The sequence below is a fragment of the Xiphophorus couchianus genome, chromosome 23, assembly GCF_001444195.1.
Source record: "Xiphophorus couchianus chromosome 23, X_couchianus-1.0, whole genome shotgun sequence".
Classification (NCBI taxonomy): domain Eukaryota; kingdom Metazoa; phylum Chordata; class Actinopteri; order Cyprinodontiformes; family Poeciliidae; genus Xiphophorus; species Xiphophorus couchianus.
Genome location: NC_040250.1, coordinates 5,646,649 through 5,659,599, shown reverse-complemented (window position 1 = coordinate 5,659,599; position 12,951 = coordinate 5,646,649). Strand labels below are relative to the sequence as shown.

The 12,951-nt window shown below is 34.8% G+C and overlaps 1 protein-coding gene across 2 annotated transcripts; it reads right to left on the bottom strand.

The window, feature by feature from the left end:
* Positions 1–231: 231 nt before the first annotated feature.
* On the bottom strand, positions 232–8,678 carry lman2 (lectin, mannose-binding 2). Of its 2 annotated transcripts, none has more exons than XM_028009187.1 (8): positions 8,456–8,678; positions 6,530–6,636; positions 5,575–5,692; positions 4,480–4,559; positions 3,861–4,022; positions 3,185–3,299; positions 2,894–3,013; positions 232–1,958 (listed from the first exon to the last, which is right to left on the bottom strand). In XM_028009187.1, the coding sequence occupies exons 1-8, from the start codon at positions 8,589–8,591 to the stop codon at positions 1,798–1,800; spliced, it is 999 nt and encodes a 332-aa protein (XP_027864988.1). In that variant the 5' UTR covers positions 8,592–8,678; the 3' UTR covers positions 232–1,797. The 2 variants fall into 2 exon arrangements, with proteins under 2 accessions (XP_027864988.1, XP_027864987.1); XM_028009186.1 differs by lacking the exon at positions 4,480–4,559 and adding an exon at positions 4,612–4,694 and having other exon boundaries at positions 8,456–8,677.
* Positions 8,679–12,951: the final 4,273 nt, after the last annotated feature.

Below are 12,951 nucleotides of genomic sequence, written 5' to 3'. Positions count from 1 at the left end.
ATAAACTCAGTTGAAAATTAGCTTATCAATTTTAATCATAAAAGTTTTAAAACTTTGCTTCTTTGTAAATTTAACCATGTGTTTCTAGAGAGCAATAGTTAACGGTGTTTACTTGTCTAGATCCACCATAACATTTACTCAAGCAGCCAGGATAGATGCATACAAAAGGAAATTGCAATCATCCCAATTAAATTTACAAACAGTTACTCAAAATACTTAAAACACAAAAGATGGGTTTTTTTCAGTTTTATTCATTACTTCTGATGAGTGGAGCCGTTTCAAGTTTCATCACAAACTAAGCTGACATGGCAAGAAAAGTATTTGTAGTCAAAATAAGAGATGCAGACATTATGAGCTTCAACATTCATGAGTGCAACAATAAGTCATCAATTTAAGCTCTGATATAGTTAGCTGCGATTTCATGATTAACACTGTATTAATGAATTCACCAAGAGGAATTCAACATTGCTGACTGGGGACAATCACATAATAAAGAAAATAGGAAAAACAATTAACAATTGGCTTCGATAGGAGGCCTCATGAGAGATTAATTTCATAACAGTTTTAAATCAAACAGTATTTTTATAGCAAAACAATCTAAAACTCTAAATTAACGCCTTTGCACTTATAAGGGTTTTGCAAAATTTAGAATCCAATCCACATACTGATGTCATTTCAAGATAAAATAAAAATAAATCAGAAAATCCTAGCCAACACACAGCCATACACATTAAATTACCGTAACTAAGAAGCTTCTAAGCACACACCCCCTTTTTCATATTACATCCGTTAGTATAGGCAAACTGCAGAAATCACGAGATGATTGTGTGATTATTATAAATTGACAGCAGCTCAATTTCTCTTTTTCATGTATGAACGTTCTGATAAACGCTTTCAAAAAAAGATGCGCAACCATCTTTACCTTTTTTCAGAGATTAAACCCAAATTCTTTTCAAATGCCTTTTTTAATATTTCTAGATTAACTTATTTTCCAGCCACTGAGTTAAACATAATTAGAAATAGCTAGATGCTGCTTTACCCATTTCTTTCTAACAGTTTGAAACAAAGAAAAATTAGAACTAAGAACTGCAGACTTTAAACAGTATCCATCCTTTGACACTTTAAGCAACAACGCATAAAAAAAAAAAACAAGCATGAAAACCCCAGACAGCTACTAAAGTTTGTTCCAACACAGATCCACATGAAACAAAACATAAACTCAAAACTTTGAAGAGGAAGCTTCAGAGTTTCTGGTTTTCAGAAAGAGAACGGCAGTAACACAAAAACGCTAAAAACAAATAAAACTTGTTCTTCTCACCTTGATCAGGGTCACAGGTCAAACACTTTTTATATTTCTATTTTACTAGATTAATTCCTTTTTACATTTCGAAAGAGTAGTTTTTGCCTGGTAGAGCTTTTCTTTGTAAAAAGAAGTAAAAAACAGTTGGAAGACAAAAATAAATACCTAAATCATGATGTCATTATTAAATTTTGCAGAACAGGTGGCTTAATAAAAACAGCCTGATTTTTTTACAGACTGAATTCCATGTTTGTTTCAACTTTAACCCTGCAATAAACGAACAAGCACAGAAAAATCAGCATTTAAGGTCACTGAAGATGTCACCACTCGTCCTCCACCTTCATCCCATGATTCACTCGTAATGCAGTGCTTTAAAAGTTATAAACATTTATACAATCTCCATTAAAAAGTTCACATTGAATGCGCTCGTTCTGTCATCTGGGAACAGTTCATTCCACAACAAAGCTCCACCTCTGTGACGAGTTTCCGCTCTCTGCTCAATAGAACCTCTTGTTTCTCTCCTGTCTCTTCTGGAAAACCACAGCTCCTACCACCGCGCACACGACAATTCCCAGCAGAGCGCACAGCAGGAGCAGGAACACCTTCCAACCTGTGAGGGGCGTGCCCCGGAAGTTTCCAGTAGGATCATCAATGTTGTCTGTGGAAAAACAGGAGAAATAATCAATTTCAATGCACTTTGTGATGTCTTATCATTAGTTTAAACTTCCACTACTTCCATGTTATCAGTGGTTTTGCTTTTATTCTCATCCTTTATTTATCATTTTGAGTTTCATGTTAGAAATCTCAAATGATTGATTTTAATCTTTGTATTATTAATCTCGGTTTAGTTTTAATTTGTCCTCTAGATGGTTTTGGACAAAAGTTTCAATGCAACTAACACCAACTTATCCACAAATTTGAGGTGAAATTAAAGAATATGAAAGCAGTTCTCCATAAATAAACCAATACTACAGGTGTAACAAAACAAACAGTTCTGATACAATATCAATACTAGAAAAACTACTCCTATAATGATCTGTTTACATTCAGGCAGATTGTTTTCTCTTTGAAGCAAAAATATGAAAAACAAAAAAACCCTAGTTTTTTTTTTTTCCTATGTTCAATTATTGAGCCAAATAGATTTTTAATTTTACACTACACAAAATTGGAAAAAGGCATAACCATCGTTTACTTTCTATTTTTTTTTCTTTTTTTTTTTTTTGCAAGTGGCTTGACCCGGAAGTTCTCTATGCCCTGCACACACCGTGCAAACTTAAGTACTTTCACATTGAAGACATTTTTGAAACGACTTGGTTCTTTGCTATAAATATCAAAAAACTGTAATTAATAACAGTATGATTATATCATCTGATTAGTGCAAAACCAAGATGTAGCAGGGAAGTCATCAGCCATTTAGTTCACAATGTAATAACTCAAGTGTTACTTTACTGTATTGTTAGAAAAGAATGGATAATAACCTTGATGGAAGCATGTACCTTGGATTCACTTCAATAAGTAATTGGAAAACAGATGCAAGTATTGATTTCTATTTTGCTAAAAAATTATGTTTGTTTCTCTGAAATCCTGATCTACCTTTGGGGGACTTGAAAAGGCTGACGCTGGGCTCGATTTTAGTCCAGTCTAAGTTCTCCTCTTCAGGGGAGTGGTCCACCATCAGCTGGTAGAGTTTCATAGAGATTACATCATGATTATCTGGAACAAATGAGAATGAACTGTTAACTATACCTTCAAGATTTAAATATGCAATTTCAATAAAATGTCTCCAAACTAAAACCATGGAAGTACCACAGAATTGCTTTAAAAGGTCAATTAAATCATACTGATTTTCATCTTTGTTGTCGAACGTGCCAGTTCTGACCTTACCTGAGAGATCTCCAGTTGCTGCTGATGCACCGAAGAAATATCCAGTAGGAAGACGAACACCTCCGATGTCAATGCACTCTTTCCACTCGTTCTTGTCATCCACGTCAACCATCACCTGCAGACATACAGAGACATAACATTAAATCATTTAAGTATATAAAAATAGATATAGTTCAGTGATTTCCCTCATTATGCAATAAGTAAAGATTTTACACTTTGAAACCCAAAGAGCTCAAAATGAAAAGCTGCTGTTTAGATTTCTTTATACAAGAAAAGTGAGGATCAACTTGGGCATAAACTGGCATTAGCATGGGAGCCTTATATAAGTACAAGGCTGCTTTCATGTGTTTGTAGAAATCAGTGTAAGAGAACTATTCTTGAAAAACCCAGAATCTATTCCCTTTATGAAACCATTTCTTAAAGAAATAAAAAGGAAAACTATACAGAAATGACCGGGTGAAAATAACGTTGTAATTCTCCATTATTAGTTTTAAACATGTTGTTTTGTAGCTATGGGACATGAGAATCTTTAGATTTTATATGTGTCTCTGCTTTTGCATGTTTGTATCAAATATTTAACATGTTAGAACTTGGCTGTGTGCCAAGAAGGCATCCAATCATTTGATTCAGAAAACCAAGAGAAAAAAAAAAGGAACCGTAAGGTTTCACTGCTTACCGTCAGTCTTCCTCTAGAATAGCGGATAGCGAGATACGTGTCAAAGTCTCTGTTTCTAATGTCAGCTGAGCAGCCTCCCAGCTCCGATGAGCGGCCATCTTTACCATGATCATAACTCACTGTGCCGTTGTTTACCATGGCCGAGATGTAAGGGAAGGAGCGCTGGTGATTGGACAAATCATTGGATAAAAAAGTACAATATTAAGGAGTGCTACAGTCAAATTAATAATGAAAATGAGACGCAAATGAACGCAAAATAAATTGTGCAAATGGAACAACTTAAGAGTTCAAGCACTCCTTTACTTATATGCAGCACTGAAAACTGATTCCAGCATGCAAAACTGAGCTAATGGTTTCAGATCTAATTTTGTACCAGCCATAACAAAAAGTAGCTGCAGTTTTTAACTAAATTATCTCGTTTTTTTTTTTTTTTTTTAGATTTTATTACAGTTTAACAGAACTATAGTAGATAATTTTCTTTAAGTAACATACATAATGAACCTTTTGTGAGTTTTAGATGCTGACATGCTCCACATTCTGACACCATGCTGCTTTACAAAAAAGAAAGCAAACTCAGCACTGAAATGAGACTAAGAGCATGCCGACAGGAACCACTCACATCCGTCGAATCATCATTAGAGTAAGTATCTATAAAAACAGCCAGCCCGTGGAAGTGAGCATTGTTGGAAAACACAGGCCCTGCAAAGAAACAAGCGGATCAATCCACAGGTGCCACACTCTGCACACTTACATCCATTCCATGGAGGTCATTGCGGAAGGTATCCAAAAAAATAGCCAGGCCATGAAACTGATCTTGGTTTCCAAACACAGTGCCTAGGATGGAGGCAGAGATGATGCAAGACATGAGCAGACAACGACACACACTGTGTGAACAGCAAATATGAGAAGAAACTGAGACAATGGAAACAAACATCAGGATACTGTATGATGGAGTCACAATGGCAGCGAGGATCATTCAATATGATGGAAAATGATTGGATTTAGATTTTTACATCTCAGTTAATTATATATTGTCTATAATCAAGTCTGTATTTCATCATAATTGCAATTCTTTAATGTTCCTATTTTACCATCAAAATCTCAATGACTTTTTAACCAACTTAAATCACTTATTTTAGCAAAAACACTTCAAGCTATCCTTGTCTCCTATCCAATGACTGAAGACAGACACCAGACTCCCTGCAGGGATAAAGAGGCATAGACGGATGGATGGATGAATTGTCCCCGTTTTGCTGTGCCTGATAATCCATCCTGCTTTTAAAATTTTAAAAAGCCATTTTTGGAATGTGGTTTTCCTAAATTTTTTTATTGATACAGCACATTTCAGCAACAAGGCAGCTCAAAGTGCTTCAAATGACAAAAAAACAACAAAAAAAAAGACATAAGTTATTGATGAAACTACAGTATGTAGTTAATGCATCATATACATAATTTTTTTTTAAATCACAAAAGTATTACTTCTAAAATAAAGGTCCTACCAGACTTTCCTCTTCAAAACTATATTAGGAAAAAAGTTTCATTTCTAAAATTTTTGAAATTCAAAAAAAATTTTTAACTTTGTAGAACAAAAGCACAGTTGTTTTGTATTATTAAATCCAAACATGATTGCAACAAAGACAAAGACCAAATAAAAGCCATGAGTTTCTTCCATAAAAGACCTCAGCAGAAACGGGGAATGAGATTAAAAATGTACCTGGATGCAGTCTGTCCTTCGTGTACCAGATAGCGATCCCATCGCCATGGAGATTCTTCTTTCCTGATCCGTGAACTTTAAACTGCACATGCATCTCCCAGTCCTTCAGGTAACAAGGCTGAAAGGAATTTGCATAAACATTGAAGTGAGAACCAAGACTCAGATCTGACTGTACAATGACAATAAAACTGCTTTCAACAAATTCCTTTAAAATATTATTAAGCCTTTTAAGATTTGGCCTAAACCACATCATCCTATGCAGACACTGTCCCTGAATATTCAAAATATCAATATTTATTACCTCAAACTGTTATGCATAAACGATACATTGTCTAAGCATTCAAAAGTGAATCTTATTTAGATAGTTTGCAAATTCTTGACGCATTTTAAAATAATCTGTGATTAGCAAAGCTTAAATATACAATATTCTGTTAGTCTGAAATATAAACCCACCTTCTTAGTCTTTAAAATTATGAATGTAAAAGCAGCTCCAGTCAGAAGACAACTTTAGCTGCCCATATGTATTATTATTGGCTTCTCTTACGTTTTAAGGAATGTGATCTGAACATATGATATGTAAATATATGAATTAAATATGCATATATAATTAATATATGAATATGAAGGAGGGAGAATTCCTGTTTCAGACACATTTTTTAGGTAGATGTTTGACAGATCACTGAGGCCGATAGATTCAAATGATCAATCAATTCAAATGGAAAATGTTTGCTGGATTTTTACACTAATACAATTATGAGACTTATGATTTCTGAAGTTTTAGTATTTTAAATCTTTCAATCAACATAATCAAAATCAACAAGAGTCCACTTGTTGCTCTACTTGTTTGGTAGTTTAACTCTGGATTTTGTTTTTTTGTGACTCCTCTTGATCAAAGTGTAAAACAAATCATGCAAGTACTTCATTTCAGAGAGCATACATTATAAATTTTCCTCACCACAGTATTCCATATGGATCCCTGTTTGCTCCGCTCATCTGGAGTAAGCCGGACATATGAGCTCGTCACCAGTGTGCTTCCCCAGAAATCCCACTGATTGCCAACACCTTCAGAAGAAACATGTGAAAACCAAAAAGAAATCAGCAAACCCTGAAGGTGCAGTCTACAACAATATCATTTTTTGAGCCAAGAACCAGAGCTTTTAAATTAACAATTGTGTTTTTTAACCTGCAAGACTATCATGGTATTATAAGCTGAACACAAGTTGCTTCCACAGCAGGGTAATTTGAAGTTTTCACAACATTTCTGGATTGTAAAAACCTAAAATTACCCATTTTTTGTTCACGGAGAAGTTCAACTTCTACATTATTGGCTTGAATTTATCTCATGATACATGATTGTTATATTCGTTCAGGTGAGTTTCTAAGATGAAAAGATTCGTCTTAATGATTATTAATGCCCAGAAGAGCTTATGAAACGAAAAAGATGAACTAAAGAACAATGTTCATGGCCTCCTTTCACTCTCAATGTACCATTGCCTAAACAAATATGATACAGCTGTAAATCCACAAAGGTACAACAGTTGCACACCAACAAATAAGGCTCAAGTCCAGTTGTTTTAATTTTATTAGTAGTAATTAAAGTTCTGAAAATATAAGGTACCAATGCACATAAAAAAGGAAATCACAAAAACTCCCTCAAATAAAATTAACTAGTTACTAATGTTTTCATTCAACTTGCATAAAGACTTGGTAAGGCTATATAGAAAAATAACACTTAAGCAATAATATATTTTCCACAGCACAAATACAATTTGTTTGAGAAAACAATTAAAAGACAGTTGTGAAATTAAAATACACAAACACATGCCATAATATATTAGGATTTGTGTGTTATTCTATAACAGTAATTAGTTGTGTCCATAAAACAAACACTCGGTGTTTGAACTGCGTTTTGATGACTGTTTACATAGCCTGACAGATATGCAGACTAGATCCGCGTAGGATGGGGCTTTCACCAGGCTGCTACAGGAAACAACGCCAGGCAGTTATAAAGCTGCTCTTCAAGCTCAGCAACCTCATTCTTTAGGCTCCTGTTTCAAGTATAAACCAAAAATCTGTCATATTCAGGAGCAAACAAATAGATCTTCACTTAGTGTGAAAATAAAATTCTCCTAAACCTGCTCAGCACGTTAAAGCAAAAACAGAATTAGAGTAATAAAATACAAATATATGAAAAACACAACATAAGATGCTGTGTAACACTTATTTAAAAAAGAAAAAACTGAATTAGAGCAATAAAATATAAAACTTAGTTACACCTGCTCTGTTTTTCTTTTTGGCAGATCTAGCTAACATACAAAAATTTGGAGTATTAAATAAAGATTTACAGATACACCGGTGTAGATTATCACTCATCCAGATTGTGACAAACCTAAGTGCTTAAGCAGAAGGAAATTTAACTTATTTTGTTTGCTAAAAACATTTTGCCTAAAGAAGCCTTCTGAATGAGAGTTTGAAACATACACACATGTACTTGCCTTCTTTTTAAGCACTTAGGGTCTACACATGTGTAAAAGACAAGTACCTAAAATAAAAAAAAAGAAAAACATGTAAACTGCACTTCTATAGAGTCTTTTGTGCTATTATTTAAGCCAATACCTGGTAACTTGACTTCAAAGTTCAAACTTAGACTGCAGAGACTATGTTTGGGCAACAGAAAACACGAGTCCGTGTTGTGTTCAGCTATCTCGTGTTGTTGACGTTGCTACGTCTTTATCCACTACCTTATTACTTGACACATTCAATGTAACATGTTAAAACTGCCAGATTTTTTAAATTTGAGCAGGTGAGACCACTGGAAACCTTCTGAGACGCGGTGGAAGAAGAAAGCAGTCCGACCATCCGCTTGGCTAGCTCCTCTTACCTTGGTAAGGCTTCGTCAGAGAGTGCTCCCTCTTCAGATGCTCTGCGTTTCCATCCGTTATATCACAACCAACCAGGCAGCACTCCACCAGGAAGAAAATAAATATTGAGCTTAGAAATGTTTTAAATCCGCTCATTTTGTCAAAACACCCTCAGGTGGAAGCTCTCACAACAACTTCGATGTCCCAAACTCCTTTCGCTTTTCTCCTCCGACAAGAAACAAGAGCACCTCCTCGTTTATGAACCACGCCTCAGCTCCAAGCGATCATGTTTTCAGTTGCTAATCCGTAAGTTAAAATAGGTTTAGACATACATTTTATAATGACTAAAACTAATAATTTTTGTAACATGATTTTACTTAAATAATGGCAGAAAATAGTTCAGTTTCAGTTGTTTCTGTACGGAAACTTTAAAACTCACGGTGTGCATTTAAGAGCCAATCAGAAAGAAGCACATCACAAATTAGGCCAATCGGAGAAAAGATGTTTTTCACCATTTTCCCACGAGATGGAGACACAGGGTAAAAAACAAAAACCAGGAGCCGCTCAAGAATAGATTCAATTTTGCCAGGCGCTTTGGTGCGTTTCGCACATCAGCCTTTACATCTGCACAACAACGAGAGCATTTCTCAACCAGTTACAAACTACAAGCCCTGATTGATGACCTACAAAGTCCGTCACTTGTTCAAAATTGATCATTATTAATCAATTCCAGAAAAGCAAACATGTCAATAATAGTGTGTCAGTGTCTGCAAAGCAAAAGTCCTACCATCATGTTCATGAACAAGACAGTCAAATGGCTTGAACAAATTTTTATTACGAAAATTTACTCTGTGTTTCCCATTGCAAAAAGTTTGATTTTGGTTACGGTACCTAAAATGTTCAAGATAGTGTATTTGCACAGCCATTTGAAATCTATACATAAGTTATGCATTACTGTATTGATGGCTGGATGGATGCTGTTTGCTACTCTGATGTTCAAAGCATTGTGCAAATGCAAAGTAGAACAAATATGTAAGAAAACCCCTTAGGGTAAAGCTGTGAACAGCTGTAAACAAAATTGCAGTACTGGTAATTATTCTTGCACGTCCCAAAAGAAATGCTGCACAGTATAACCACTTAGAGCTGAATGGTTCACACCTTATCAGTGTAAAAAGTGAGATTTACCTGAGAAGAACAGTTCAGTTTAGGAAGCATATTTTAGGAAAGAATGCTAAAGAAATGTATAGAATTAGCTTGACAGATTTTGTCAAGCTGTTCAACATTTTTGGCTCAATCAACAAAATGAGGACTTAAAATTTTGTAGGGCAAGACCTTTCAGTTTTTGCAAGTAGATGTTGATTTTGATGGACATGAGCAAAGAACAATGCTCAAAAGCAGTAGAGAATTGTATGGAAACAATTGATGGATGTGCAAAAGCATTTGGAACTTTTTTTTAGAATGAATAAGAAACTGCCTCTGTGATGTGCACAAACGTTGTGGAGGTTAAAGTAACAGTTGTGAGAACATATTGTTCAAATGTTCAACCAAAATAAAAATTTAAAAAATCATGAAAAAAAGCAGTAAGTTGTTAACTAAGAAAATGTATAAAAATTCAACATGCGGCAAAGCTATTTAACTTGACTACAGACTTTTTAGACATGAAACATCAGATTAAGACATTGTTAAAATGTCAGTTTTATGTATTTACATAACATTTTTACATTTTTTATATTACAAATGACACAGTGACATGCTTAAAATTACCACCTCTAATTTCTCTAATAATTCTTTGCCAAGTTTTCATTGACATTGGTTAAATTATTTTGTTGCTCTATTGTTCATACTTTATCTTATCTAAATGAGAGGTGTTTTATTTTTATTAGATTTACTGGGTGACTGACATCATACTTTTGGTTCCTCGTTTGGTTCTACAGACAGATAGCAAAACACATAATGAAAAGAATCACCAGCTAAAGCAAATTAAATAATACATTATTTTTTCTATTTAATCAAGACTGTGCTTCCCAAATACAATCGTAAATACCATAACCCTCTGATTATCACAATTACAATCTTAGGTAAGAAAACAAACATGTCAAACTTTGTTCACGACAAATAAACAAACACACGCACACACACACACACACAGAGAAGAAGAGTCCAGGAGTGCCTCATAGGGTATACCCATAGGGAAAAGGCAAAACAACACATAAATCCTGATGACGCAAACAGTAGAAAGTTGGTTGAGACTAAGGTCAATTGATCGAGCAGGCCGACCTTAAATTTTCTCTATCTGGCTCTGTCTCTGACTGAACCATAAATGTCATTGGAGTTCCACCGTCAGCTCTGAGTCACCAGGCTGAAGGAAAATTGAGCATTTTAACAGCACAGTATCCTGATTTTATTGGACAGAACCCTTTAGGAAATCAGATGTATGATGAGAAGTTCACCAACAGGTTTCTTTAAATGATACAGCTTAACTCTGGTGTAAAAACACTCCTTCCCCATCAGTATCTTGGTGCTATGCAACATGAGTCAAAAAGTAGCAAAGGAGCATTAAGAGTCTGCATCAGTTTGGACACAGATTGCAGAATATATTATTCTGTAAAAGATACATTTATATGGCACACTGTAAAACTGGGCAGAGAATTTTACATCTAAAATAGTTTGCAGCTCAAAATGTTCAGCAGATTTTGCAGCACCTCTAGTGCTTGTAAAGTTTTGATGAACTAGTTCCTCATAAATACACCTGCTCATTTACATGAACAGCAAGAAACACTGAATGAAAACACAGTGTCTGCAAAAGTATTCAACTTTTTCCACATTTTGTTATATTACAACCAAAACGTTTTGATAGTATTTTGTGTGATAGACCAACATCCATTTAATTCAATCTCATTATTGATCCAGCTGTTCTATGAGACCTAATAATTTTGTTAGAGACCATTAGTAAACAAACTGCATCACTAAAGATTACAGAGAACAGACGTCAGGTTATGGACTTAATTGGTGAACAGTTTAAAGCTGAGTTAGGTTGTAAAATAATACACCAAATATTGCTCATTTCACACAGCCCTGTCAAAACTATTCACTGAAAAAGAAAGAATAAGGGAGGTTGTTACTACTGTAAACCTATCAAGACATAGCAGTGGCCAGTTTTTGTTGTAAAATATATTGTTTAAAAACTTTGGGAGGGTTTGAATACTTTTTAAATCATGTTTTGTTCTAGCATATTGCAACTGATTTAGTTCGCCACCTGTTGTAGGCTCTGTTCTTTATCAATTCTTTATCAATCAAAATGTTAGCATTGTTCTTAAGCCTATCACTTCACACACACTTTGTGTGAAACATTTAAATGATTATGTTTCTGTTTATTTTGTTTAATCATTACTACCAATTTTCTAATATGACAACAATAACTTTTTTAATTCAATTTTGCTTTATTTTTACCACAGTCGTTCGCAACAAAATGTTGTCTCAGTTACCTTAATTGAAAAGGTTTCCTTCTATATCAATAATAAGGATTTAAATCACCTGATTTAGTCTCTTCCATCCCAAACTAATTTAATTACATTTCACTCCAGTTCATTTGTTTAAATTTGAACTCCAAGTCAGATTCACAAATTGTCCAAGCTGTAAAAAAATGTTAATGAAGACAGTCAGATTCAGAAATGCTAACTATTAAAAATGCTCAATTAAGCAGTGCGCAGAAGCCTCATAGCTTTAATGTTTTTAAATCCATCTTTAAAAGCTGTTTGAAAGACAACTTTGGGAATCTGGGGAGTTTAACTCCCATGATCCAGTCCAGGATAAAACGCAAAGAGCACTCTGAATTTACTGTCAAGACAAATAGAGGACAGGTTTTGAATCACAGAATAGGAAGGAAGGAGGAAGGAAGGAAGGAAGGAAGGAAGGAAGGAAGGAAGGAAGGAAGGAAGGAAGGAAGGAAGGAAGGAAGGAAGGAAGGAAGGATGGATGGATGGATGGATGGATGGATGGACTTTAGCATTCCCAAGTCAGCTATGGGATGTAATAATTTCTCCAGTGGGTATGTGCTGGGAAGGCTCCTCTCAGTGGGACATATTAAAGCACTTTCTCCTGGGAGTCATCTAAAAGGAATCCCTACCAGATGCTGGAACCTTCTCAACTGGCTGTCATACAACTGGGACAATCCTACAACTGCTTGAACAAAATCCACTCATATTTGTTATCCTGTTTGTTCAGCAATGAAAAATACCTCATTACCATGTGAGGATTAGAACATAAATCAAACAGTAGCATGGCAGATTGTTTGCTTTGGCTTATTTTTGCTTTATTGATTTTGACTTATCTTTGTTGCAACATGGCAGGAGCCTGGAGATGTCTGTAAATTCATATGGTATCTGACACTGCTTGTCCAAGCTTCAGACAGAAAACTAATTGCAATGGTTTTACAGTAGCAATGATTGTTTCACTTGTAGAAACTTTTTTTGCAGTGTCTGTATTCAAAAAGCTTTGTAACAGTCAGCATAGATTC